The sequence below is a fragment of the Lemur catta genome, chromosome 7, assembly GCF_020740605.2.
Source record: "Lemur catta isolate mLemCat1 chromosome 7, mLemCat1.pri, whole genome shotgun sequence".
NCBI classification, from domain to species: Eukaryota; Metazoa; Chordata; class Mammalia; order Primates; family Lemuridae; genus Lemur; species Lemur catta.
The window spans coordinates 107,571,226-107,597,524 of record NC_059134.1 but is presented as its reverse complement, the minus strand read 5'-3'; the positions used below and the strand labels follow the sequence as shown (position 1 = coordinate 107,597,524).

The window sequence follows — 26,299 nt, the reverse complement described above, 5'->3', positions numbered from 1 at the left end:
ACCGGCTGGGCCAGGGCCGCGGGCAGGCATGAGGCCAGGCCAACCCCTGCTGGCTCCACACAGGGACCAGACGCAGGGCGCTGGGACCCGCTCCCGGCCCGGGCTGAGCCAGCTTCTGGGCGCAGGTCTCGGGAGCCGGCAGGGGCCGTGCGCTCACCACACTGGCCCTGGGTGTTGTTGCCAAACAGTCGGTAGGGCAGCCGGATGGAGAAGGACAGGCCGTTGTAGGAGACCAGGGCGCCCAGCTCGGGGATGTCCACCACGTAGTTGATGCCCGACTCGTACACCTGCAGCCCGTACTTCTTGTACGGCAGCGCCACCGTCTGCTTGTTGACCTGCACCTGCAGCGACACGGCAGCTGGTGGCCACCCGGGTGTTCTCCAGGACGGGTGTGCCCGACGGGCAGGGCCACCACCCTCCTGCTCTCAGGCCTGCACGTGGGAGGGTGTCTCTGCCCCCATCCCCTTTCCTGTCGCCTTTCTGGCTCCCTTCCACCCACAGGAGCAGCCCCGTGTCCCAGGTGGTCCCAGGGGGCAGCCCGGGAAGGCACTTCTTGGCCCCCCGTGCACGTGCTGGGCTCCCCAGGCCTCTCGGCCATCAGAGCCAATGATGCCACGCCGTAGGGAGGTCTCCGCTGGGCATATGTGCAGAGCCCCTGTCCTCAGGGACAGAGCCGGGCCCAGGGGCCACGCGTGGGGCCCTGGGGGGCTGTGAGAAGAGTTGACATGGCCCTGAGCGAGGCCCCGCCCTCTCTCACGGGCCAGCCAGGGCCCTGCAGCCCAGTCCTCTGCTGCTTGGGGACTGCCACGTGACGGAGCCCATGACAGCCCCGCTGGGAGCCCAGGGCCGCGCCTGGCGTACCTGCACCTCCATGGGCGCCATCTGCACGGTCTTCATCAGCACCTCCTGGGTCTCATGGCGCACGATCAGGGTACGGGGGCAGGACACCTTGTCGTTGACGTCACAGTGGTAGTTGTCAATGTAGACCCCGAAGTTGTCCACCGTGGGGGTGATCTCCTCCACCAGCACGTAGGTGCAGTTGCCCTGGTAGCTGTAGTAGAGCCCGTCGAAGGTGACGTAGTGCGGGTCCCCCCAGCCCGTGCAGTAGCCTGTGGAGGGAGCTCCGTGAGCCAGACATAGCCCCAGCCAGGTCAGGACTCGTGGAGCCTCGGGCAGGTCTGCAGCCCCGGCTCTGGGCGTACGGCACACGTGGCATCTGAGCTAGAGCTGATCCAACTCAGCCTCCGGCCCCCAAAAGTGGGTTCCCCCCAGCCTGTGGAGGCCCACTCTGCAGCGTGGGGCTGGAGCTGGAGGCAGAAGGCTCAGGGTTCAAAGCCACTCTGCCCCCCATGGTGGAAGCATCCTTGTTCCAGGGAGGTGACCTCCCTCCGCCAGGCATGTCCTTGGTCTGCCTGGCCCACCATGGGGTCCTCCGATCAGCAACGAGGTCAGTCTGCACCCGGAGAGCCTGGCCCTCACAGCCCAGGGGACCTGCCTACAGCCACAGAACTCACAGTCGCACTCCCAGTGCCAGCAACAGCCGTCGGGGTCCAGCACAGACACAGGCTTGAGGCCGTTGGAGCAGGTGGGCATGGGTGGGGGCTTGCACTCCACCTCCACAATTTCCACTGTGTTGTCATGCTTGCAGGTGGCCATGAAGCATTCACACAGCCTCCAGGTCTCGTTCTCCTATGGGTGGGAGGGTGAGGGGCAGTCAGCCAGACCCCCACGCCCACACAGCCAAGGGGCTGGGCATGCTCAGGAGTGCCTATGAGCCCTGCCTGGGAGGCTGGAGGCCAAGGGGGCCTTGTTGCAGCTGGCCATCTCGATAGGCACAGTAGGCACAGTTAGGGGTGGTGGACTCAGTAGACCCTGCACCTGAGAGACTGCTAGAAGCCTCAGACCTCAGACGGTCAACCGGAAGATGGTGCCTGGACATTCGCTGCCAAGGGAACAAAGCCACCCATGACCTGCTGACCTGTCTGGGAGGATCAAAGTCAGGGCACCCAGAGGGCTTGGTGGTGGCCGGCGTGCTGGGCGTTGGGGAGGATGTTGGCTTCGAGGATGTAGTCGTCGGCGTTGGCTTAGAGGGCGTGGGCGTTGGGGAGGGCGTGGATGGGCATGACCAATTGTAGAACTCGAGGGTGCAGCTCAGTGAGCAGTTCACGTAGTAGCACGTGTCTCCGTGTGTGCCGTTGTACACCAGCTCACCTGCAAAGGGAGAGAGCCCCAGTCCTCACCCCATCCAGAGGCACACGCTGGCCAGGTCCCCACGGAGGTCATGAGGGAAGCCCCCGTGCCCCGGAGACATGCACCCACAGCCAGCATCCGGCTTCCTGAGCCAACCCCTACCGCGTCAGGAAGAGCCAGGATCAAAACCAGCCTCAGCTGCACAGGCACTAGGAGTGAAAAACAGGTACCTGGCGCGTAGTAGGTATCATTCAGCACGCAGCACTCGACAATGGTGGATGGGATGGGAATGGTTGTCAGCGTGGGGGTGGGCACCCTGGAGGAGGAGGTGCTGGAGGTCGTGGTCGAGGGGAGGGCTGGCCGGGTGGGGGTCCCCACAGGGGTTGTCGACACAGAGGCAGGTGGAGGTAGCCCAGTCGTAGTTCCGTGGGTGGTGGTTCCTGTGAGAGTGCAGGTGGGAGTGAGGGCTGAGGGGTACCTGTACATCTCGTGGTGACACAGAGACCCACAGGGGAAGCTGCCACTCCAGGTGGCACCATGGCTTGCTGACCAAATCTGCTAATGATAAGAGATGGCTGCAGGGGTTAGGTGCAGGACACTGATCCATCTGGGAGGTGCCAGGATGACTGGCTGTGAAGGCCCCAGGAAGGGCGGTGCCAGCAGGAGAAGGCAGAATGCCCAGCGCCCTCGCTGGCAAGCCCTGCCCTGCACAGCCCTGGTGGGCTCCCATGGGAGAGACTTTGCCCACGATGCAACCTCGCACAGCAGTGGGCAGAGGGAAGTGGGCAATGCAGCTGCACTTGAGGAAAGCCTCTGGGTGGGAAGCACAGTGGCCTCGAGCTCTGCTGCCCACGCCAGCAACTGGCAAGCACACCCCAAACACCCAGCGATCAGGCTCGGTGGGCAGGGAGGCACACAGAGCTGGCCTCAACCTTCCTAGGATAGGCTTTTGCTGTGCAGAGCAGGCACTGGCACTGGGTGAGATTCCAGGCAAGGAAAGGGTGGTTCCATGTGTCTGTTACCTGGAGGGGCTGCAGTGGTGCTGGGTGTGGGGACCTGAGATCCTGGAGGTGAGGAAGCGGTGCGGACTTCTGTCGTCATAATCGTTGGTGCCGTTGATGAGGAAGGCACTGGTGTGCTAGAGGTCTCCGAGGCAGGTGAGGAGATGGTCAAAAGAGTGGTGGACTCCGTGGAAAGGGAAGAGGTGGACTGAGAGGTCGGTGGGGTGGAGGACTCAGGTTGGGATTTTGGGGTGGTTGACTGAGCAGTGGGCACTGTGCCTGGAGGGGTCGGGATGACTGTGCTTGTGGTGGTGGGAGTTCGAGTATGGGTAGGGGTCCCTGTGGTGGTGGTACCAGGTGTTGGGGTTGGGGTCCCTATGCTGGTGGTACCAGGTGCTGAAGATGAGGTCCCTGTGGTGGTGGTACCAGGTGTTGAGGTTGGGATCCCTGTGCTGGTAGTACCAGGTGCTGTGAATGGGGTCCCTGAGGTGCTGGTACTAGGTGCTGGGGATGAGGTCCCTGCGGTTGTGGTACCAGGTGTTGAGGTTGGGATCCCTGTGCTGGTGGTACCAGGTGCTGTGGATGAGGTCCCTGTGGTGGTGGTACCAGGTGTTGAGGTTGGGATCCCTCTGCTGGTGGTACCAGCTGTTGGTGTTGGGATCCCTGTGCTGGTGGTACCAGGTGTTGGTGTTGGGATCCCTGTGCTGGTGGTACCAGGTGCTGGGGATGAGGTCCCTGTGCTGGTGGTACTAGGTGTTGAGGTTGGGATCCCTCTGCTGGTGGTACCAGGTATTGGTGTTGGGATCCCTGTGGTGCTGGTACCAGGTACTGGGGATGAGGTCCCAGTGGTGGTGGGACCAGGTGTTGAGGTTGGGATCCCTGTGCTGGTAGTACCAGGTGCTGTGAATGGAGTCCCTGAAGTGCTGGTACCAGGTGCTGAGGATGAGATCTCCGCGGTTGTGGTACCAGGTGTTGAGGTTGGGATCCCTGTGCTGGTGGTACCAGGTGTTGGTGTTGGGATCCCTGTGCTGGTGGTACCAGGTGCTGAGGATGAAGTCTCTGCGGTTGAGGTACCAGGTGTTGAGGTTGGGATCCCTGTGCTGGTGGTACCAGGTGTTGGTATTGGGATCCCTGTGCTGGTGGTACCATGTGTTGTGGTTGGGGTCCCTGTGCTGGTGGAACCAAGTACTGGTGATGAGATCCCTGTGGTTGTGGCACCAGATGCTGAGGTTGGGATCTCTGTGGTGGTGGAAGCAGAAGCTGGGGATGAGGTCCCTGTGGTGGTCGTAGTAGATGTTGAGGTCAGTATCCCTGTGCTGGTGGTTCCAGGTGGTGTGAATGGGCTCCCTGTGGTTGTGGGACCAGGTGCTGGGGATGAAGTCCCTGTCGTGGTGGTACTAGGTGTTGGGGTTGGGATCCCTGTTGTGGTGGGACCAGGTGTTGGGGATGAGGTCCCTGTGGTGGTGGTACCTGGTGCTGGGGGTGGGGTCGCTGTGGTGGTGGTACCAGGTGTTGGGGGTGAGGTATTTAGGGTGGTAGTACCAGGTGTGGATGGGGTCTGTGTGGTGGTGGTAGCAGGCGTCTGGGTGGAGGTGGCTGTGGTTGTAGTGTATGCAACTGTTCTGGCACACTTACAGCAGTACACGTTGATCGCGTAGTTGATGCAGTAGGGCATGGGAATGGTCCCGCCAGGCTTTTGATCTTCGTTTTTGCACTCCAGCCCCACTGAGACATTACACACCACGGTCTGTCCAAGCTGTTCGATCGGAATATTGGGGTACATGGTGGCTCTGCAGGAGATGTTAATTGCCCAGCCTTCTCCACAAGCATCTTCAATCAATTCTATATCTCCACCTGATGGCATAGGGTCAGTTTTCCCTGAATCCAGCCACCCGGTCCATTCGCAGTCAAGGACACATGGAGTGGTTGTTGGCACTGGGGTGGATGGAGTGGTGGACTCAGGAGTAGGTGTGGCTGTGGATGTCGTAGTAGTGGTTGTCACCGAGGTAGTCCTCTCTGTGGTAGTGGGCACGGTTTTTGAGGATGCTGAAGTGGTGTGGGTGGTGCTTGATGGAGGCAAGGGAGTGCTGGTTGCAGGGTGGGGGGTGGTGATGGTTGAAAGCATGGGAGTGGTGGTTGGAGGAATGGGGGTAGTGGTTGGTGAAGGGATAGGAGTGGTGGTGGTTGGAAGGATGGGGGTGTTGGTTGGAGGGATGGGGGTAGTGGTTGGTGAAGGGACAGGGGTAGTGGTTGGTGAAGGGATGGGAGTGGTGGTTGCAAGGATGGGAGTGGTGGTAGGTGAAGGGATGGGTGTGGTGTTGGTTGGAGGGATGGGGGTGTTGGTTGGAGGGATGGGGGTAGTATTTCGTGAAGGGATGGGTGTCGTGGTGGTTGGAGGGATGGGGGTAGTGGTTGGTGAAGGGATGGGCGTGGTGGTTGGAGGGATGGGGGTAGTGGTTGGTGAAGGGATGGGAGTGGTGGTGGTTGGAGGGATGGGGGTGTTAGTTGGAGGGATGGGGGTAGTGGTTGGTGAAGGGATGGGTGTAGTGGTTGGAGGGATGGGAGTGGTGGTTGGAGGGATGGGGGTAGTGGTTGGTGAAGGGATGGGCGTGGTGGTTGGAGGGATGGGCGTGGTGGTGGTTGGAGGGATGGGCGTGGTGGTTGGAGGGATGGGAGTAGTGGTAGGTGAAGGGATGGGCATGGTGGTTGGAAGGATGGGGGTGGTGGTTGGTGAAGGGATGGGCGTGGTGGTTGGAGGGATGGGGGTGGTGGTTGGAGGGATGGGCGTGGTGGTGGTTGGAGGGATGGGGGTGGTGGTTGGAGGGATGGGCGTGGTGGTGGTTGGAGGGATGGGCGTGGTGGTTGGAGGGATGGGAGTGGTGGTTGGAGGGATGGGGGTAGTGGTTGGTGAAGGGATGGACGTAGTGGTTGGAGGGATGGGGGTAGTGGTTGGTGAAGGGATGGGTGTAGTGGTTGGAAGGATGGGGGTAGTGGTTGGTGAAGGGATGGGTGTGGTGGTTGGAGGGATGGGGGTGGTGGTTGGAGGGATGGGCGTGGTGGTGGTTGGAGGGATGGGGGTGGTGGTTGGAGGGATGGGGGTAGTGGTTGGAGGGATGGGCGTGGTGGTGGTTGGAGGGATGGGCGTGGTGGTTGGAGGGATGGGGGTGGTGGTGGTTGGAGGGATGGGCGTGGTGGTGGTTGGAGGGATGGGAGTGGTGGTTGGAGGGATGGGCGTGGTGGTTGGAGGGATGGGGGTAGTGGTTGGTGAAGGGATGGGCGTGGTGGTTGGAGGGATGGGAGTGGTGGTTGGAGGGATGGGGGTGGTGGTTGGAGGGATGGGCGTGGTGGTGGTTGGAGGGATGGGGGTGGTGGTTGGAGGGATGGGCGTGGTGGTGGTTGGAGGGATGGGAGTGGTGGTTGGAGGGATGGGCGTGGTGGTTGGAGGGATGGGGGTGGTGGTTGGAGGGATGGGCGTGGTGGTGGTTGGAGGGATGGGCGTGGTGGTTGGAGGGATGGGGGTAGTGGTTGGTGAAGGGATGGGCGTGGTGGTTGGAGGGATGGGAGTGGTGGTTGGAGGGATGGGGGTAGTGGTTGGTGAAGGGATGGGCGTGGTGGTTGGAGGGATGGTAGTGGTGGTTGGAGGGATGGGGGTAGTGGTTGGTGAAGGGATGGGTGTAGTGGTTGGAAGGATGGGGGTAGTGGTTGGTGAAGGGATGGGCGTGGTGGTTGGAGGGATGGGGGTAGTGGTTGGAGGGAAGGGCGTGGTGGTGGTTGGAGGGATGGGGGTGGTGGTTGGAAGGATGGGGGTAGTCGTTGGAGGGAAGGGCGTGGTGGTGGTTGGAGGGATGGGGGTGGTGGTTGGAGGAATGGGGGTGGTGGTTGGAGGGATGGGCGTGGTAGTGGTTGCAGGGATGGGCGTGGTGGTTGGAGGGATGGGCGTGGTAGTGGTTGGAGGGATGGGCGTGGTGGTTGGAGGGATGGGGGTGGTGGTTGGAGGGATGGGCGTGGTGGTGGTTGGAGGGATGGGCGTGGTGGTTGGAGGGATGGGGGTGGTGGTTGGAGGGATGGAGGTAGTGGTTGGAGGGATGGGCGTGGTGGTGGTTGGAGGGATGGGCGTGGTGGTTGGAGGGATGGGGGTAGTGGTTGGAGGGATGGGTGTGGTGGTGGTTGGAGGGATGGGTGTGGTGGTTGGAGGGATGGGGGTGGTGGTTGGAGGGATGGGCGTGGTGGTGGTTGGAGGGATGGGCGTGGTGGTTGGAGGGATGGGCGTGGTGGTTGGAGGGATGGGGGTGGTGGTTGGAGGGATGGGCGTGGTGGTGGTTGGAGGGATGGGCGTGGTGGTTGGAGGGATGGGGGTAGTGGTTGGAGGGATGGGCGTGGTGGTGGTTGGAGGGATGGGCGTGGTGGTTGGAGGGATGGGGGTAGTGGTTGGAGGGATGGGAGTGGTGGTGGTTGGAGGGATGGGCGTGGTGGTTGAAGGGATGGGCGTGGTGGTTGGAGGGATGGGGGTGGTGGTTGGAGGGATGGGCGTGGTGGTGGTTGGAGGGATGGGCGTGGTGGTTGGAGGGATGGGGGTGGTGGTGGTTGGAGGGATGGGTGTGGTGGTTGGAGGGATGGGCGTGGTGGTTGGAGGGATGGGCGTGGTGGTGGTTGGAGGGATTGGCGTGGTGGTTGGAGGGATGGGGGTGGTGGTGGTTGGAGGGATGGGTGTGGTGGTTGGAGGGATGGGCGTGGTGGTTGGAGGGATGGGCGTGGTGGTGGTTGGAGGGATGGGCGTGGTGGTTGGAGGGATGGGGGTGGTGGTTGGAGGGATGGGCGTGGTGGTGGTTGGAGGGATGGGCGTGGTGGTTGGAGGGATGGGGGTGGTGGTGGTTGGAGGGATGGGTGTGGTGGTTGGAGGGATGGGCGTGGTGGTTGGAGGGATGGGCGTGGTGGTGGTTGGAGGGATGGGCGTGGTGGTTGGAGGGATGGGGGTGGTGGTGGTTGGAGGGATGGGGGTGGTGGTTGGAGGGATGGGCGTGGTGGTGGTTGGAGGGATGGGCGTGGTGGTTGGAGGGATGGGGGTGGTGGTGGTTGGAGGGATGGGTGTGGTGGTTGGAGGGATGGGCGTGGTGGTTGGAGGGATGGGCGTGGTGGTGGTTGGAGGGATGGGCGTCGTGTTTGGAGGGATGGGTGTGGTGGTGGTTGGAGGGATGGGCGTGGTGGTTGGAGGGATGGGTGTGGTGGTGGTTGGAGGGATGGGCGTGGTGGTTGGAGGGATGGGTGTGGTGGTGGTTGGAGGGATGGGCGTGGTGGTGGTTGGAGGGATGGGCGTGGTGGTTGGAGGGATGGGTGTGGTGGTTGGAGGGATGGGGGTGGTGGTTGGAGGGATGGGCGTGGTGGTGGTTGGAGGGATGGGCGTGGTGGTTGGAGGGATGGGGGTGGTGGTTGGAGGGATGGGCGTGGTGGTGGTTGGAGGGATGGGCGTGGTGGTGGTTGGAGGGACGGGGGTCGTGGTTGGAGGGATGGGCGTGGTGGTGGTTGGAGAGATGGGCGTGGTGGTTGGAGGGATGGGGGTAGTGGTTGGAGGGATGGGCGTGGTGGTAGTTGGAGGGATCGGCGTGGTGGTTGGAGGGATGGGGGTAGTGGTTGGAGGGATGGGCGTGGTGGTGGTTGGAGGGATGGGCGTGGCGGTTGGAGGGATGGGGGTAGTGGTTGGAGGGATGGGCGTGGTGGTTGGAGGGATGGGCGTGGTGGTTGGAGGGATGGGGGTGGTGGTGGTTGGAGGGATGGGCGTGGTGGTTGGAGGGATGGGCGTGGTGGTTGGAGGGATGGGCGTGGTGGTGGTTGGAGGGATGGGCGTGGTGGTTGGAGGGATGGGCGTGGTGGTGGTTGGAGGGATGGGCGTGGTGGTGGTTGGAGGGATGGGGGTAGTGGTTGGAGGGATGGGCGTGGTGGTGGTTGGAGGGATGGGCGTGGTGGTTGGAGGGATGGGCGTGGTGGTTGGAGGGATGGGCGTGGTGGTGGTTGGAGGGATGGGCGTGGTGGTTGGAGGGATGGGCGTGGTGGTGGTTGGAGGGATGGGCGTGGTGGTTGGAGGGATGGGCGTGGTGGTGGTTGGAGGGATGGGGGTAGTGGTTGGAGGGATGGGCGTGGTGGTGGTTGGAGGGATGGGGGTAGTGGTTGGAGGGATGGGCGTGGTGGTTGGAGGGATGGGCGTGGTGGTGGTTCGAGGGATGGGCGTGGTGGTTGGAGGGATGGGCGTGGTGGTGGTTGTAGGGATGGGCGTGGTGGTTGGAGGAATGGGCGTGGTGGTTGGAGGGATGGGCGTGGTGGTTGGAGGGATGGGCGTCGTGGTGGTTGGAGGGATGGGCGTGGTGGTTGGAGGGATGGGGGTGGTGGTTGGAGGGATCGGCGTGGTGGTTGGAGGGATGGGCGTGGTGGTGGTTGGAGGGATGGGGGTGGTGGTTGGAGGGATGGGCGTGGTGGTTGGAGGGATCGGGCTAGTGGTTGGAGGGATGGGGGTGGTGGTTGGAGGGATGGGCGTGGTGGTTGGAGGGATCGGGCTAGTGGTTGGAGGGATGGGCGTGGTGGTGGTTGGAGGGATGGGGGTGGTGGTTGGAGGGATGGGCGTGGTGGTTGGAGGGATGGGGGTAGTGGTTGGAGGGATGGGCGTGGTGGTGGTTGGAGGGATGGGGGTGGTGGTTGGAGGGATGGGCGTGGTGGTTGGAGGGATGGGGGTAGTGGTTGGAGGGATGGGCGTGGTGGTGGTTGGAGGGATGGGGGTGGTGGTTGGAGGGATGGGCGTGGTGGTGGTTGGAGGGATGGGGGTAGTGGTTGGAGGGATGGGCGTGGTGGTTGGAGGGATGGGCGTGGTGGTGGTTCGAGGGATGGGCGTGGTGGTTGGAGGGATGGGCGTGGTGGTGGTTGTAGGGATGGGCGTGGTGGTTGGAGGAATGGGCGTGGTGGTTGGAGGGATGGGCGTGGTGGTTGGAGGGATGGGCGTCGTGGTGGTTGGAGGGATGGGCGTGGTGGTTGGAGGGATGGGGGTGGTGGTTGGAGGGATCGGCGTGGTGGTTGGAGGGATGGGCGTGGTGGTGGTTGGAGGGATGGGGGTGGTGGTTGGAGGGATGGGCGTGGTGGTTGGAGGGATCGGGCTAGTGGTTGGAGGGATGGGGGTGGTGGTTGGAGGGATGGGCGTGGTGGTTGGAGGGATCGGGCTAGTGGTTGGAGGGATGGGCGTGGTGGTGGTTGGAGGGATGGGGGTGGTGGTTGGAGGGATGGGCGTGGTGGTTGGAGGGATGGGGGTAGTGGTTGGAGGGATGGGCGTGGTGGTGGTTGGAGGGATGGGGGTGGTGGTTGGAGGGATGGGCGTGGTGGTTGGAGGGATGGGGGTAGTGGTTGGAGGGATGGGCGTGGTGGTGGTTGGAGGGATGGGGGTGGTGGTTGGAGGGATGGGCGTGGTGGTGGTTGGAGGGATGGGCGTGGTGGTGGTTGGAGGGATGGGCGTGGTGGTTGGAGGGATGGGGGTGGTGGTTGGAGGGATCGGCGTGGTGGTTGGAGGGATGGGCGTGGTGGTGGTTGGAGGGATGGGGGTGGTGGTTGGAGGGATGGGTGTGGTGGTGGTTGGAGGGATGGGGGTGGTGGTTGGAGGGATGGGCGTGGTGGTTGGAGGGATGGGCGTGGTGGTGGTTGGAGGGATGGGCGTGGTGGTTGGAGGGATGGGCGTGGTGGTGGTTGGAGGGATGGGCCTGGTGGTTGGAGGGATGGGCGTGGTGGTGGTTGGAGGGATGGGGGTGGTGGTTGGAGGGATGGGCCTGGTGGTTGGAGGGATGGGCGTGGTGGTGGTTGGAGGGATGGGCGTGGTGGTTGGAGGGATGGGCGTGGTGGTGGTTGGAGGGATGGGCGTGGTGGTGGTTGGAGGGATGGGCGTGGTGGTGGTTGGAGGGATGGGGGTGGTGGTTGGTGGGATGGGCGTAGTGGTGGTTGGAGGGATGGGGGTGGTGGTTGGAGGGATGGGCGTGGTGGTTGGAGGGATGTGCGTGGTGGTGGTTGGAGGGATGGGGGTGGTGGTTGGAGGGATGGGCGTGGTGGTTGGAGGGATGGGCGTGGTCCTTGTGGTCATGGTGGCTGGGGTGGACGTAGGGCAGATATCCATCGGCACACAGCAATACACACGTATCTCGTAGTCATAGCAGATTCCAAATGGTTCGTTTTCGAACTGATCTTCATTGTTGCAGATGAAGCCAAGTGAGACGTCACACTGAACCTTCTGGCCCAGCTCCTCCCAGCTGAGGTGGGGCTCTGCGGCCGACCTGCACTCGATGACCTCGGGAGCCGTGCAGACACCCTCAAACGTCTCTCGGTCACCACTGTCACTGCCGCCGTCCGGCTGGTGCTCGTTGATCCATTCGGACCAGAAGCAGCACAGATCTAGGGGAGCAAAGCTGGCATTGGTCACCGTGCCTCAAGGCAGGAACCTCTAGGAGGCCACCGTGACTCAGAGGACTCAGTGGCCTCTGTGACCGTCCCCCAGATCCAGCCCCTCCTTTCCCAGTCATTGCTGGGACCAGATTGTAGGGCCAGGGTCCAGGGCTGGACCCCACTGCCAGCCTCATTTTGCAACTGAAAACCGAGCGGAGAGGAGGGGCCACACCAGGCCATGCCTAGGCGTGTCACGCCCTGTCTCCAAGCTGCGGCCCGGTGCCCCTCCTCAACTAGTCTCAAATATTTGTGTCAAAAAACTAAGGAACAAAGGGGTCACCCGTTTCCCCGAGGAAGCCAGAGGGGGCTTTGTCTCTACTCTTGACCACCAAGGTGGCCAACACAGCTGCGCAAGTCCCGCCTCATCGGGGCCTGCCCTCCGCACACCCTGCGCAGCCCCCGAAATACACCCATCTTTGCTCCGTGGGCAGGTGCGCCCGCCCTCACGTCTGCGTGCCGAGGGAGCCCGGGGCCGTGCGCCCTTGCTGCTGGGTGTCAGTGTGAGACGCCACCCACGTCACTTACGCTGAGTCGTTGATGACACTGCAATGAAGAGAGGGGAAAAGAGAGGACATTATTGCCTATGTCAGGGTTTCTAATAGTCTTTTTTAAATTTTTAAAAGTGTCTTTTTTCCTGTGGCTGTCACAGCCCTGGCAGCGTGTGGGATGGGGGCTGCAGTTTCAGCCAGAACCAACGCAGAGGCACTTAAGGAAATGTCTCCGACTTCCCTAACCCTGAGGGATATTTTCCTGCTGGTTGTTGGAAATGTCCCCAAGTCACCTTCCACTGTGGTCTGGGCTTGGGGATGTGGACGTGCTGTGGCCATCTCAGCTCACGAGGCCAGGGAATCAGGGGCCACGTCCCCCGGGTCAGAGCAATGCCAGTGCCCTCACCTTGCGGCGATTCCCAGGGGCCAGAGCCTGGCGGGCCCCTGTCCCTAGAAGGGCCGTCTGTGCCGGGGGCCAGTGCTGGGTGCAGGGCAGGGCCAGGCCCAGGACGTCAGGGACGCGGCCGGGGCTCACCTGTGCTGGGGGTCAGGGTGGCGGTGGTGGTGGTGAAGCTGGTGCTGCTGCCGAGGGTGGCTGTGGTGGAGACCGTCGGGGTGGATGGGCGTGTCGGGGTGGACGGGCGTGTCGGGGTGGACGGGCGCGTCGTGGTGGACGCGCAGATGTTGAAGTGCTTCTCCACCGTCCCGTTGGGCCCGCAGGTCTCCCAGTAGCAGAAGACGCCATCCTGGGTCCAGTTGAAAATCTTCCCTGGGGTGAGAGGGAGCGAGCGGTGGGGACAGCCGGGCACACCCCAGTTCTAACAAGTGGCAGACACACGCCGTAGGGGGACTCCAGCCCCAGAGCCCCCCCCCCCCGGAAACAGGGCTCCTGTCAGGACAGACGCTGGCCCACAGGGCCCCCGCTCCCCACAAGAGGCAGACGTGTCGCGTGAGCTCCAAGGCAGCCGCGTGGCAGGGGGCCCACGGGGGCACTGCCTGGGAGAGAGAGCAGCCCCGCCCCAGCCCTGGCTGCCCCGGTCAGGGGCCCTGGCCCGCGGCCCCCTTACCTTCTTCGGGCCGGCAGACGATGTGAGAAGAGTTGGTGCACACGCTGCAAGGCAAGGGCCACGGCTGCAGGGGCCTCCCCGCCCCGGCCTCCCCTCCCGGCTCAGACGCCGCTTCCCCCACTGCGAGTGCAGCCTAGAGACCCCTGCGCTGCCCTGAAAGCCAGCGCCAAAGGAGCCCACCCCTGGGTTCCAACTGTGGGCAGGAAGGGAGCAAGGCCAGGCAGGAGACGCCAGCCCGCCTGGACAGGACGCCAGCGGAGGGCTCCCAGGCCCCCGCCACGTGGGCTTAGGTACCAAGACTTGCAGATCTCCTCGGTGGGAACCGAGTCTCCCGGTAGGTAGCGAGTGTCTTCCATGTAGCAGCCACACTTGTCCCCAGAGACACACTTCTTCAGGTCCTCGTCATAGATGGGCCTGTCCTTAGGGCATCGGGGGTAGCAGCCTGGGGGGGTGCAGACACAGGGCTGGGACCACTGCAGAGGACCCCCGTCCCGCAGACCCACCCGTCACCCATCCTCCCAGGGTTCTTCAGCCAGGGGTCTCCCGGTGGCCTGCTGGGGGCCAGCCCGGCCTTTCCCAGCCCCCGAGCCACGCCCGGCCCACGTCCCTCTGCATGGTGGGACATTCCTTCCCTGCCTTGCTCCTTTTCTGCACTAGTTCCCAGCTCAGATGCCCACAGAGGACCCCCAGACCTGTGTCTGCAATGCCCCCCCCGGCTGCCCACAGCACCCCAACTCCTGACATCTCGCATTTGCCCGTCAAGCTGCTTCCTCCCTGAATCTGCGACAAGGTGAGCCTGGCCCCCGCAGGCCTCGGGGACATCTCTCCGGGTGTCCCTGTGGGTCTCCAGACCGCACCGCCTTCCGCCCCACATGGGCCGGGCGGGCGGGCCATCACTCCCCGGAGGCCGTGCCCTACGTGGGCTGCTGGCGCCGCTCACCCTCCAGGTAGGACACAGAGATGTTGGAGTGGATGCCGTTGAGCGTCCTGCAGGTCTCGAAGCTGCGGTTCCCGCACGGCTCGTAGTGCCACTCACACTCGTGCGGAGGGTTGTAGTAGTCGCAGAACACAGCTGGGGGCAGACAGGGGTGGGTCAGACTCGGAGGGCGCAGGTGGGCGCCAAGGTGCGAGTGAGGCTGGGTGGGGGCCGGGGGCAGCGGCGCACCGAGCTCACTCCTGCCATCCCAGGTCCCTCCGTGGCCCCGAAGAAGGATGCCCGGGGAGTGGGGGAGGGGATGGACGACAGGCACCCGACACGCGTTCGCTAGGTGGGCCAGGAGTGCCGCCAGCCCCTGCCCCCGTCAGCCCTGAGCCCAGAACCGGTGCGCACTCACGGCACAGGTCCGGCGTCCTCCAGAACACGCAGGCCCCCTCCTTGGTACACTCCTGGGCGTAGGCGGCCACGGCGGAGCAGAAGCACTCGCAGTCCCCACCCGTGTCGCAGGAGCACGAGTCGTGCACGCAGGCCTCGTAGAAGGCCGTGGGGTCCACCTGGGGGAGGACTTCAGTGTGCCCCGGGCCCGTGCTGCCTTCACGAGGCCAGAAGCTCAGGACCCTGTGGCTGGCCCTGCTCCTAGGACAGGCACGTCACCCGGTACCAGCCTCCCAGGGCCCCCAGCACAGACGTCTGGACGACCGTGGCTTCTGGAGCCCCGCGGTCCTCAGCTGTAGGACAACAATCCCAAAACCCGCCCACCTCCCACTGCCCTAGCTGAGGGCCAGGGCCTTAGTGGGCGTTGGGTCCTTTCTCCCTCCCAGGTGAGCCTGTGAGCCTAGCAAGGTAGCGGAGGCTAGAGGTCCAGCCAGGGGTCTCAGAGGAAGAGCTGGTCATATGGTCACGTGGCCAACAGACACAGGACAGAGCCAAAGCTGGAAGGCGCTTGCAAGGTGCCCACAGAGCCCTCGGAGAAGCAGCCCCCAGCCCGACCCCACCTATGGCCATGCCCATCTCATTAGCATGCCATGGCCCCACCCATAGCCACGCCCTTCTCATTAGCATGCCCTGGCCACAGCCATGCCTTTCTCATTAGCATGTCCTGGCCATAGCCACGCCCTTCTCATTAGCATGCCCTGGCCCCACCCATAGTCATGCCTTTCTCATTAGCATGCCATGGCCCCACCCATAGCCATGCCTTTCTCATTAGCATGCCATGGCCCCACCCATAGCCATGCCCTTCTCATTAGCATGCCCTGGCCACAGCCATGCCTTTCTCATTAGCATGTCCTGGCCATAGCCACGCCCTTCTCATTAGCATGCCCTGGCCATAGCCATGCCTTTCTCATTAGCATGTCCTGGCCATAGCCATGCCCTTCTCATTAGCATGCCCTGGCCCCACCCATAGTCATGCCCTTCTCATTAGCATGTCCTGGCCATAGCCATGCCCTTCTCATTAGCATGCCCTGGCCCCACCCATAGTCATGCCCTTCTCATTAGCATGTCCTGGCCATAGCCACGCCCTTCTCATTAGCATGCCCTGGCCCCACCCATAGTCATGCCCTTCTCATTAGCATGCCCTGGCCCCGCCCGTGCCCCACCTTGCTGTGGCAGGCGCTGAACACGCTGCTCTTGAGGATGCTGCACTGCTTCTCGGCCCAGGCCTGGCGGTGCGGGTTCAGGCTGCAGGGCTCGGGGACGCTGCTCACGTCTGGGCAGCTGGAGGCCTCTTTCCAGCTGTTGCCAAAGTCCAGCTCGCTGCTGACCACCATGTGGTCCCGCGTGGTGAAGTCGTTGCTGGAGCGGTAGTCGAAGTTCCCGCACAGGCCACACACGGCGCCCTGCGAGGGACACGCTCAGCTCGGGGAAGGGGCTGCGGGGGAGGGAGGGGCGGGCAGGGGGGCGGGGGTGGCGCCCACCTGGTAGGATGGAGCCAGCTTGACAAAGACAGTGGTCTTCTTGTCCCAGATGACGATGACGCCAATGCTGGCCTCCACCACCAGGTACTGGCCCACCTCTCGTGTGGTGTAGGCCACGTGGTGGCCCACGTCGCGCTGGATCACCACACGCTGCTTGTCTTCCAGCTTCAGCTCTGTCCTCTGCCCAGAGGAGAAGGCCGGTCACTGGCAGGCCCCAGCGTCCCCGAGGGCTCCAGGGTCCCCAGGGGCCGGCAGCACTCACCCCCAAGAAGATCTTGATGGCCTTAGAGCAGGTGACACCCGTGGTGCCACAGGGGACGTTCTCGGTGATGACACTGAAGGAGCCCAGCGAGGAGTTCTGGCCGCAGTAGTCCTGGGGCCACAGGGCAGCGTCAGCCGCAGGGGCCCGGCGCACCCCAGCCGGCAGGGGCCGGGCAGCCTCCAGAGCAGACAGACCCTGGCCCGCCCTGCCCGGTCTGGGGGCTGCGCCCTGACTCGGACCCCACCAAGCCTCAGCCCCTCCTCTCTTGGCTGGGGACCAGGAACTGCGCAGGGGCGTGGGGCTTAGAGCACAGTGTGGCAGCCGCCTAGGCCCAGCCCTCCTTGACCTGTCGTAACTCCCCCCACAGGCCCCTCAGTCCCCACGCTGGTCTGTCAACCCCACCCTCCCCAGGCACCCACGGGGGGTCACAGCGCGGGGGAAGGGGCATCGTCGTGCCCCCCACCCACTGCTGGAAGGCCGGATCCCCCGAGGGCTTGGGCTGGGGCCCAGGAAGGGCCGGCCCGTCCCACGTCCCGGGGCTCCATCGTGGGCTGAGGGCCACACGCGGGGCAGACTGGGCCATGTCCGTGGCCTCACCTGGACAGCCACGTAGGAGCAGTGTCCGTCAAAGTCGTAGTGTTTCCCGTCAAAGGTGATGTAGTGGCCACTCCCGTAGATGGCGCAGGAGCCGTGGCACACAGACTGGGTGCACACCCAGCGTCCCCCCTGGCAGGTGCTGAGGACAGCAGAGGAGCCTGAAGGGACCTGGGGGCCAGGCCCCACCCCTGCTCAAGCGGGGCCTGGACGAGACCCCGGGCACTACCGTGTGGACGGCGTCCCAGGCAGCGCACATGGGACACCTGCAAGCACCCAGCCCAGCCCCGCAAGCAGCACCAAACACATCCCCCTTGGCTCCGGGGCCAGCGGCAGACACGGAAGACCACCCTGCCATGGGGGCCACCACGTGATCCCACAGGACCCAGCAGACCCCACAGGACAGGCACCTGCCCCTTGGTGTGTGCTCGGTGGCTGCCAGGCCGGCTTACCAGCTGTTGCAGTCCACCGTGATCTTGTCCCCGGGGGAATACACGTCTCTGTTGTGGACGCAGGGGCACTCCTCCTCCACCACGCAGCCGCCACGGCCGTCGTCCATCAGCCCGTCGGGGCACACGCAGCCGCTGATGCACTCGGTGTGGTACTGGGGACAGAGCAGGCCGCGCTCAGCGGGCGGGTGAGGCCGCCGCCTCCCCGGGGAGAGGTCCTGGCCCCGTGCCCGGCGGGCCCACGGGCCTCCACGCCCCTCCCAGGGGCAGGGGGATGTCCACAGGACTCGGCACCCAGGCCCCGGGGTGGGGGGCGCGGCATGGGAGCCCCCCTGTACCCTCACGACAGGCCCAGACAGCAGAGACCCCCCGCCCGCCCATGGCAGCCCCCGACACGCACATAGCCGGCGGCCAGCGTCTGGCAGCTGACGGGCCGGGGCTGCGTGACCACCAGGGCTGTCAGATTGTTGCAGTCGATGTAGATCTTCGGGGCCGCACAGCCTGCAGGACGGAGGGGCTGTCTCAGCTCAAGCGGCAGCTGGGGGGCTCAGGCAGGCGGGGGGTGGGGGGAGCGGGCCTGGGCACGTGGCGGAGCAAGGGGAGGTGTCCACTCACTCTGCCCGAGCAGCTTGACCTGTGCGCAGTGCAGCCTCCCGTTCCGGCAGACGCTGTGAGGGAGGGGTGGTGAGCGGGGCTCAGGCTCCGTCCCCGTGCAGAGCGGCCCCTCTCAGAAGCGCCCCCAGGTGCGGCCTCCCAGGTCTCTGCTCGGGGCAGACTCGGACGGATGCCCCGGCCCCCACGCCGCGCCCCTCCCTGGGTCCCGGCACCCACCATCGCTCGTCCTGCCTCACGACCACGTCCCCCGCCTCCAGGTAGAGGCCACGGTGGTAGCAGGAGCACTTGGCCAGGGACACACAGTGGCCCTTCTCGTCCAGGAAGGTGTGGTCGGGGCAGCCGCAGCCGTCCACAGGCACAAAGCCCTGCAGACAGTGGGCGTCGGGGTCGGAGAGGGCGCGGCAGGTCTGCTGGCAGGTGGTCAGGTTGTACAGGAAGAGCTGTGAGCTGGAGCAGGAGTCCACGTCGCTGTCTGCGGGCACCGCGGGGCCGGCGTGAGGGGCAGCAGGGACCTGCCCCCGACTCCCACCCCACAGGCTGTCCCTGAGCCCCCACTCTGCCCGGAAAGGCCCAGGGGCCAGGGAAAGCAGTGACCTGGGACCCCCGGCTCCGGATTCAGCTGCCACAGCTCGGGGCTGCGGTCCCTGCGGTGCCCCTGCCCCTTTGTCTACTCCTGACCAGTGAAGCTGGAAGCCGGGCCACCGGCGGCAGAGAACTGCCCCCATCCCCCACCACCCACAGCCAGGTCCCCAGGGCACTCACTGCAGACGTCCTCCCTCCAGCCCCACAGCGTGACGCCCCTGGCCGCACACGCGTGTGCGTAGGAGGACAGGGCCGCGCACAGGCAGTCTTCGTTGTTCTGACAGTTGCACGTGTCGTATTTGCACCTCTGGGGGCAAAGCAAAGCGGACGGTGACGCGGAGGCCGGGCATGGCCCCGGCACCCCCCAAGCGCAGGCGACACTCACACACGTGCCGGCACTCACAGACGTGTGCTCGCGTGTGCACACACACACACACACACACACATGCTCGGCTACCGGCAGGCTCAGCCAGGGCTCCAGGGACGCCTGATGGCTTTCGGGACCCTGCCAGGCACCGAGCAGGTGCAGCTCTGCTCACCTTGTAATACTCGGTGGGGTCCACAGCCGCGTGGCACCTGCCGAAGACTGTCTTCGTGTTCTTTAGAAGGGAGCACCAGTGCTCGGCGTAGTTGGCTAAGGGTGGGGGGCAGAGCCTCAGCCGGGGCTGGGTCCCTGACGTCCCCTGGGTCTGGCCTCCTGGTGGCCCAGGCTGGAGCGGACCCAAGCCCAGGCCCCTCCCTCTGGGCAAATCTCCAGGCAGCTTCAAGCAAGATGGGCCCCCCTGCTTCAGGGCCCCCCACTCCCCCTCTGGACCCTGATGGGCCTGGCATCCAGGTGACGTGTGATGGGGCAGCAGGGTCACGCTGCTGTGGCACCAGGCCAGCGCCAGGGCCAGGGCCACCACCCAGCAATTAGTGGCCCTGCTCCTCTGCCAGGTCACCTGGCAGGTGCCACCATGGGTCACCATAAACCAGCCGCTGGGCGGGAAGCAGCAGGTGAGCCCGTGCAGAGGGCACCCCTCCTCCCCACCTCACCGCGCCCGCGTCCCCAAGGCAGGCTGGGCCTCACCGCTCTCCACGCTCAGGGTGCAGGGGTCGTCCAGCCAGTCGTCCTTGTCCTCACAGCTCGACTGGGCCTTCCAGGTGTTGGCGAAGCCGGCCCCCGTGGCCTCCACCAGCCCGCCCGCCGTCTGGAAGTCGTCCGCTTCCAGGCCGTTGAAGTTCCCGCAGAGGCCTGAGGAAGCAGGACAGGGCTGGGGCTGGGGCAGGGCCGGGGCGGGCGGGGGCCAGGCCCCCCGGGGGGCCCTGCAGGCGGCAGGCGGGGCGGGGCCACTCACCCTGCACCTGGCCCTGCGCGTCCTGGTCCAGCGTCAGGAAGAGCTGCATGACGGGCGCCAGCTGCACCTGCAGCCGGAGGCCGAAGGCCGTGCTCAGGGCGATGTGGTTGGAGGACGGGCGGAGCACCGAGAAGCTCGCTGCGGGGAGGCACAGTGAGGGGGGCGCCGTGGGCTCTGGGTCCCTCGGCAGGAGGGACACCCTCCCACTGCCCCCAGCAGAGGCCCAAGGACAGCGGGTCTGCCAGACGCCACAGGGCCCCTCCCCCGGCCCACCCACCAGCCTCCTGGCGGATCCGGGCCCAGCGGGGCGGGCGGGACTCACCGGTCACGTGGGGCAGCTGCATCTCCAGCTCGTTCAGCAGCACGGTGCCGTCTGACCTGAAGGCCACCACCTGCGGGGAAGGCCAGGCTGCGAGGGGCTGTGGGGGCTGTGGGGCCCCCGGGGCGCTGGGGTGGGGGGTGGGGGGCTCACGTTTTTCTGGTCGTCAGCCAGCAGCAGCAGCGACTTCAGGCAGGTCTGCTGCTCCGTGGAGCCGCAGGGCGCCAGCTCGCCCAGGAGGGCGTAGGAGCCGTTGTTGTTGTCGTCCTGCGGGGAGGGGCGGCGTTGCAGGGGCCGAGGGCCGGGTGGGCAGGTAGCCCCCGTAGTCCCGGCCCCAGCAGGCATTCGGGGGGACGCTGCGTCCCAGACTCCAGCCCAGAGCAACGTCCAGGGCAGCGCCTGGCTGCCGCTGGCACCGGATGGCCAAGGGCCCGCCGCCGGCCCCACACCCCGGCCCCCGGCCAGCCTACCTTGGCCAGGACGTAGTAGCAGTCCCCGTGGAAGGTGTACTTTTTCCCATCGAAGGTGGTGATGTGGGCACCTCCCTCCAGGGCACAGGTCCCAGGGCACGGCAGCTCTTTGCACTCCCAGCGGCCGGCACTGCAGACACTGTTGGGGGGCGGGGGGCACAGGCTCAGCGCTCGGCGGCTGCACCGGCCCTCGAGGTCCCCGAGCCCGGGGGCGAGCCTCACCACTGCTCGCAGTCGCTGGAGACCTCCCGGCCCGGCGCGTACTGCTGCCCGTGCAGCCTGCAGGAGCACTGGCTGGCGGGGATGCAGCCCCTGCCCGAGATGTCGTCGTACACGGTGCCTGGGAGAGCCAGGGACGCGGCGTGACCCCAGCCGCCCCCCCCACCCCCCGCAGGCACCTCCGACACCTGCGGTTCCCACTGCCCTCAGGCCAGGGGCAGGTGATGACCAGGAAGGCTGGCCCCTCCTAAGCCCCCTGAAGCCACCGCTGCAGGAGGGTCTTGGCCTTGGTGCCCGTCCGTCCGGACCTGCCCCTGGGATGGGGGGCCCGAGAGGGGAGAGAGGCACTTCCTGTGCCGTCGCTGCCCCACCGTCCGGCAAAGCCGCCCCTCAGTGAGGTGAGAGCCTCAGCCCAAGGCAGCAAGGCCGCGGCGGCCTCGGGGCAGCGCCCCTCCTCCCGCCCGGCTCCCGAGCGCGCACCTTCCGGGCAGAAGCAGCCGTCCATGCGATGCTCCTCACACAGCCTGCTGACCTCCAGGTGTGAGCAGCTGTCCACGCAGGGCGAGCCGCTCTCCAGGTAAACCATGTTGTAGGGGCAGCTCTTGGCTGGAACGGCAACGGCCGCGGGGTGAGCCGGCCGCGGGGCGCTCGGCATCGGGCTGCCCTGCCCGGGGGCAGAGGCCACCTCGGGGGTGCAGGCGGGGAGCTCCCCGGGGTCCCGCCCGCAGGGGCGCGGCGCTTACGGCACAGCGTGTCGTTCCTCCAGTTCCCGGGCCGGCCGCCGGCGTGGGAGCACTGGCGCGAGAACTCGGCCACGGTGCTGCAGATGCAGCTGTCGCCGGCCGCGCACCGGCACTGGTCCTGCACGCAGGCACTCACGAACGGCTCCCGCGACACCAGGTCCTGGCAGGCCTCGAAGGCCTCGAGGGTCAGCAGCCTCTCACACTGGTCACGCTGGGGACAGAGGCGGGTGGGCAGGCTGCTCGTGCCCCTCACCCCGCCCCAGGGGTGGCCGCCAGGGCGGGGGCTGCGGGCGGAAACTCACGTGCTCGGAGCAGGAATCGGTCTCCGTGGCCTCCTCAGGGTTCTCGCACTCCTCCCCCGGCGTGTTGACCTTCTGCATGTTCCCGAACTCCAGGGGGCTGAAGAGCACGCCTGGGGGAGCACAGCCCTTCAGCGGGGCCGCAGCCGCAGCCGCCCCACCCCCGCCCGCCGGAGCCGGCCTCACCTTCGGAGATGAACTCGGAGTAGGACTGCAGCCCGTTGTAGTCCCCACACAGGCCGCAGGTGCTGTTCCCGAATTTGCTCTCCAGCTCCAGCTGTGCGGGGAGCAGCCAGGTGAGCTGGCTTGGCCAGGCCCAGGGGCCAGGGCCACCAGCGGGACCCCACAAACTTGCCCCTTGTTTGGGCCGCAGCCCGGTGGGGCAGGAGGGCCCGGCTGGGCCACAGAGATGCCTGGCAGGGGTCACGGGGAGGGCCCCGCCCAGGCCCGCGCTAGCCGAGTGAGGCCAGGCCTGCTTCCGCTGCTGACCCTCGACCCCGGCTGCGGGGTCGTGCCCCACCTCTGCCCTCCCTGGAGGTCCCTGCCCCCGGCTCCTTGCCGCTGGCGCATACCATGAGCGAGTCCTCCTGGTCCCACATGAGGGTGAGCCCGACGCGGGAGTAGACCTTGGTGTAGACCTTGTTCCGCTCGATGAGCAGCCCGGAGCTGTAGTGCGGGGTGCTGACCCTGCGGGCACAGGAGTCTCACGCCCCGCAGGGGCCACCCGGCCGGCCCTCCCCGCCAGGGTCCCGCTGCCTGGGGGTGCTGGGGCTGCGAATGTCACGTGGGCATCTCGCGCACACAGCGTGTGCCTCACATGTGCATCCCGTGTGCCTCGCGTGTGCTGTGGGGCACCAGCCCGGCGGGGGCGGGGGGCGCACGGGCGTGGGCAGGAAGCACCTGTCCTCCCCGACTGGGCGGAGCCAGCCCCACACGGCTCTCCTGCCCCGGGGCCCTGTGCTGGGCACGGCCCTCCCTGGGGCCGAGGGCACCAGGTCTAGGGGAGGAGGGGGCCGGACAGCCCAGCCGCCTCCAGGCCCCCTGAGCGAGGGCCCCGCCCACGGGTCTCCAACCCCTGCCCTGTGGCCCCCAGGGCCGACCCTGCAGCTGCTCACCCCAGCCCCTGCGCCTCACCCCACGGGCCCCTGCTCCCCCCAGGATGGAGCCTCGGGCAAGAAACAGGCCCCCCCCCGCCCCGGGGCAGGAAAAGGGCGAGTCCTGCAGGTGGGACAGAAATGCGCTTATTGGGCCTCATTGTTGCAGAGACAATCCGGGAACAATAGGTCTGCAGGGTAACTCTAGCCAGGGGAGGTGCACACGGCCAGGACTGCAGGCGGCCGAGCCGGGTGGGCTCCAGGGCCAGGGGCTGCGAAGGACCCCCGGGACCAGTCAGGCCCTCGCCTGCTGGCCGGGCTCAGCGGTGTTTGCTGAATGAATTAGTGACCTGAACTCAGAGCTCAAGGCTGTCCTTAGAGTGCTGGGGCAGAGGGGGTCTCAGGGGCAGCGCGGGGACGTGCTTGCCCGCGGGAGCCGTCGCGCCCCGGTACTGGGATGTGGGAGGGCCCCACTCACAAGGCGCCGTTCACCACGACCAGCCGGCTCGTGAGGTAGACGGCGTCGTCCCTGAGGGTCAGCAGCACGGACTTGATCTGCGGGAGGCCCCCGTCCTGGCTCTCGGCCCGCTTCAGGTGCACGGAGAACTCCTTGTAGGAGTCCCTGCAGTCGGACGCCAGGTTGTACTCGCAGAGGCCGGGGAAGCGGTAGATGTCGCCGTCGAAGGTCTTGTAGTGGAAGTCGCCCCAGGTGCTGCAGACGTTGTGGCCGTGGTTCTGGCTCCGGACGGCTGGCGGAGCAGTGGGAACAGGGCTGAGTGTCCCCTGCCCCCGAAGCTGCCCTCGGAGGCCCCGCCACAGGCACCGGACCCCGGCCTGCCCCGGCCCACCCACCTGCATCCAGCAGGACAGGGCCGGACCCTCAGAGGCTGCCCACAGCACGTCCACCCCCGGGGCCAGGACCCCCGACGGCCTGTCCCTGTCTTTGCACTCAACCCACCAAACACCCCGTCCCTGGCTTTGCACTCAGCCCCCTGACCACCCCGTCCCTGGCTTTGCACTCGGCCCCCCAAACACCCCGTCCCTGGCTTTGCACTCAGCCCCCCAAACACCCCGTCCCTGGCTTTGCACTCGGCCCCCCAAACACCCCGTCCCTGGCTTTGCACTCGGCCCCCCAAACACCCCATCCCTGGCTTTGCACTCGGCCCCGTGGGACGGGGGTCTCTCCCGTCCCAGGGGGTGGGGGTCTCCCATCCTCTGTCCACACTCTTTCCTGGCTGAGGGGAGCCTGCACCAGGAGGACAAACAGCCCACTCTCTAGAAGGGCCCGTGTTGGCCTTGGCCATCCAAGAGTCCCTGGGACTGTGGCCTCCTGAGGGGTCCTGGCCACCCATGCCCCCCGCACGCCCGAGGACACGGCCTGGCTGCTGTTTCCACCTGGCACTGGGCCCTGGACCCCACTGGGCCCCAAGGGGATGGGGAACCAAAGACCCATCCTCGCCCCCTGCCCCGAGGGTCCCCAGGGTGGGGGCTGCTGCAGAAGGCCCCACCCAGGCGGGGGAAGACCCAGCCGTAGCCGCTCAGGCTGCTTTGGTGCCCTTGGGACCTCCCCAAGGGCTGGGGTCGCCTGCGAACATTCTGCCACCCCCTGCCCGGCCCTCTCACCTTGCTGGGACTCCGAGCTGCCGGCCACAGACAGGGCCAGGCAGACGGCCACCAGGCGGGCCAGCGGCGGGCCCATGGTGGCTGGCACGGGCGGTGCGGGTTGCAACCCGGGGCCGGGGTCCGGGCCTTTTATGCCCCAGTGGGAGGGCGGGGAGGGGCGGGCGTGGGTGGGGCGTTTGCCAGATTATCTAGAAAACAGCTGTGGGGAAATATTGACTCAGGTTATCTGAGGTTTATCTCTTTACAGCTTCCCAGGTAAACTCACGGCAGCCCCCTAACCTAACACACGCCCAAGGGGGAGCTCCAGTCTCTCCCAGCTCCTAGCGGGACCAGGCCCCGTGGGGCCAGGGGACGGGCGTCCAGCCGAAAGCATGTCCTGCCAGGCTCCGCAGCCCCCACGGCCCCCAGACGCCAGCCGGTGCCCCCAGCAGGGCCCAGGCCAAATGAGGTGCTCCTGGGGGGCCCCGCCCTATGTGGGCCGCCGTCTCCTGTTCCGGACCCCCCTTGCCGAGCAGTGTGGGCTGAGACGGCCACAGGCCCCCCAGGCCTGCTCGGGCTCCTGTCACTCTTGGGGCACCAGCAGGGCAAGCAGCTTCCCGAGGACAAGGAGGACGTGGCCCCTGCGGGGTCCCGGAGGCCGCGCTGACCCCATGGGTGGCTCACTGAGCTCTGCCAGCGGTCCCGGCCCCTCTAATCCCCTCCCTCCCCGGCTGAGCCGGGCTGTGGAATTACATGTAATTGGAACTCGGGGAGCGCCCGCCTGGCCAGAGCTCGCCCGCCGGAATCCGGGGGAACTGGCTTGCCGCGGGGAGTGCTCGTCTACTGCTCTTCCTGGGGCCGAGGGTGCGGCAGCTGCCAGCTCTCACTCGGGGGTCCTGCCAGGACAGCTGTGCCCCCGCGGAGCGCAGGCCGCAGTCCCCCCGGTTGTCTGGAGACGCCTCGAGGACCCGTGTGGCGTCCGAGCTTGTACCAGCCCCAGACGTGTGACCGTGGCCAGCCTGGGGGGCACAGGCAGACACCACCCTGCAGCCGGAGGGTCAGCGGAGGTCGGGGACGCCCCCTCCACACCCTGCGTTTCCGAAACAGACGCGCTCCTGAGCTCGGTTTCCAGCCTTGGTGAGGGCAGCAAGCGAGCCCGGAGCACGGGGCCTCCGATCCACCGCGGCACCGCGTGCTGGCTGAGCGGGAAAGATTCCTCCCGGGCGGGGTGCCAGGCCCCTTCCCCGGACCTCCCTGCTGCCGAGACCGGCTCCTGCACACAGTCGGTGACACTTGCTTGCTCCAGGCCTTCCCTGGTGCTGCTCCGAGCCCTGACGCCACCTCCTGCTCAGGCCCCTGCATCTCCCGGCCACAGCCGGGGGCCGAGGCCCACAGACGGGCCCCACCCTGCAAAGACATCAGGGACGAAGGTGCCCAGGAGCCCTCGTCCCCTCCTGCTGTGCCCACCCACGCCAGGCCTGGGGTCTGTCCTCCTGCCAGGACCTGGGCACGTGGGGGAGGCCCAGTGTGTGGCTGAGCCAGCGGAAGCACAGACCAGGGAACCGGAGCCAGCAGGGCCGGAGCAGGACCATTGTGCCAAGTCCCTGGGCGGGCTCCACGCTGGCACCCAGCCCTTGGGGAACCCAAAGACG

The 26,299-nt window shown here is 66.2% G+C and overlaps 1 protein-coding gene across 1 annotated transcript in view; it reads right to left on the bottom strand.

Annotated features, from left to right (window-relative positions):
* MUC2 (mucin 2, oligomeric mucus/gel-forming) overlaps positions 1 to 24,744 on the bottom strand; it is a 30,329-nt gene extending 5,585 nt beyond the window's left edge. Inside the window, exons 1-44 of the mRNA XM_045557085.1 lie at positions 24,669 to 24,744; positions 23,524 to 23,794; positions 22,524 to 22,638; positions 22,138 to 22,228; positions 21,955 to 22,064; positions 21,653 to 21,863; positions 21,390 to 21,515; positions 20,913 to 21,030; positions 20,691 to 20,829; positions 20,374 to 20,487; positions 20,224 to 20,293; positions 19,902 to 20,039; positions 19,634 to 19,798; positions 19,104 to 19,198; positions 18,745 to 18,871; positions 18,199 to 18,454; positions 17,983 to 18,035; positions 17,768 to 17,868; positions 17,371 to 17,522; positions 16,922 to 17,060; positions 16,325 to 16,435; positions 16,063 to 16,242; positions 15,745 to 15,984; positions 14,544 to 14,700; positions 14,150 to 14,281; positions 13,504 to 13,651; positions 13,210 to 13,253; positions 12,678 to 12,911; positions 12,180 to 12,197; positions 10,201 to 11,603; positions 9,913 to 10,071; positions 9,370 to 9,549; positions 8,548 to 9,216; positions 7,702 to 8,148; positions 7,330 to 7,443; positions 6,766 to 6,891; positions 6,067 to 6,339; positions 5,707 to 5,811; positions 3,213 to 5,664; positions 2,421 to 2,630; positions 1,979 to 2,211; positions 1,515 to 1,689; positions 862 to 1,109; positions 158 to 341 (exon numbers count right to left, since the gene is read on the bottom strand). Coding sequence (XP_045413041.1) covers positions 158 to 341; positions 862 to 1,109; positions 1,515 to 1,689; positions 1,979 to 2,211; positions 2,421 to 2,630; positions 3,213 to 5,664; positions 5,707 to 5,811; positions 6,067 to 6,339; positions 6,766 to 6,891; positions 7,330 to 7,443; positions 7,702 to 8,148; positions 8,548 to 9,216; positions 9,370 to 9,549; positions 9,913 to 10,071; positions 10,201 to 11,603; positions 12,180 to 12,197; positions 12,678 to 12,911; positions 13,210 to 13,253; positions 13,504 to 13,651; positions 14,150 to 14,281; positions 14,544 to 14,700; positions 15,745 to 15,984; positions 16,063 to 16,242; positions 16,325 to 16,435; positions 16,922 to 17,060; positions 17,371 to 17,522; positions 17,768 to 17,868; positions 17,983 to 18,035; positions 18,199 to 18,454; positions 18,745 to 18,871; positions 19,104 to 19,198; positions 19,634 to 19,798; positions 19,902 to 20,039; positions 20,224 to 20,293; positions 20,374 to 20,487; positions 20,691 to 20,829; positions 20,913 to 21,030; positions 21,390 to 21,515; positions 21,653 to 21,863; positions 21,955 to 22,064; positions 22,138 to 22,228; positions 22,524 to 22,638; positions 23,524 to 23,794; positions 24,669 to 24,744 — 10,909 coding nt within the window. The remainder of the gene's footprint in view (positions 1 to 157; positions 342 to 861; positions 1,110 to 1,514; positions 1,690 to 1,978; positions 2,212 to 2,420; positions 2,631 to 3,212; positions 5,665 to 5,706; positions 5,812 to 6,066; positions 6,340 to 6,765; positions 6,892 to 7,329; positions 7,444 to 7,701; positions 8,149 to 8,547; positions 9,217 to 9,369; positions 9,550 to 9,912; positions 10,072 to 10,200; positions 11,604 to 12,179; positions 12,198 to 12,677; positions 12,912 to 13,209; positions 13,254 to 13,503; positions 13,652 to 14,149; positions 14,282 to 14,543; positions 14,701 to 15,744; positions 15,985 to 16,062; positions 16,243 to 16,324; positions 16,436 to 16,921; positions 17,061 to 17,370; positions 17,523 to 17,767; positions 17,869 to 17,982; positions 18,036 to 18,198; positions 18,455 to 18,744; positions 18,872 to 19,103; positions 19,199 to 19,633; positions 19,799 to 19,901; positions 20,040 to 20,223; positions 20,294 to 20,373; positions 20,488 to 20,690; positions 20,830 to 20,912; positions 21,031 to 21,389; positions 21,516 to 21,652; positions 21,864 to 21,954; positions 22,065 to 22,137; positions 22,229 to 22,523; positions 22,639 to 23,523; positions 23,795 to 24,668) is intronic.
* Between the last annotated feature and the right edge of the window lie 1,555 nt (positions 24,745 to 26,299).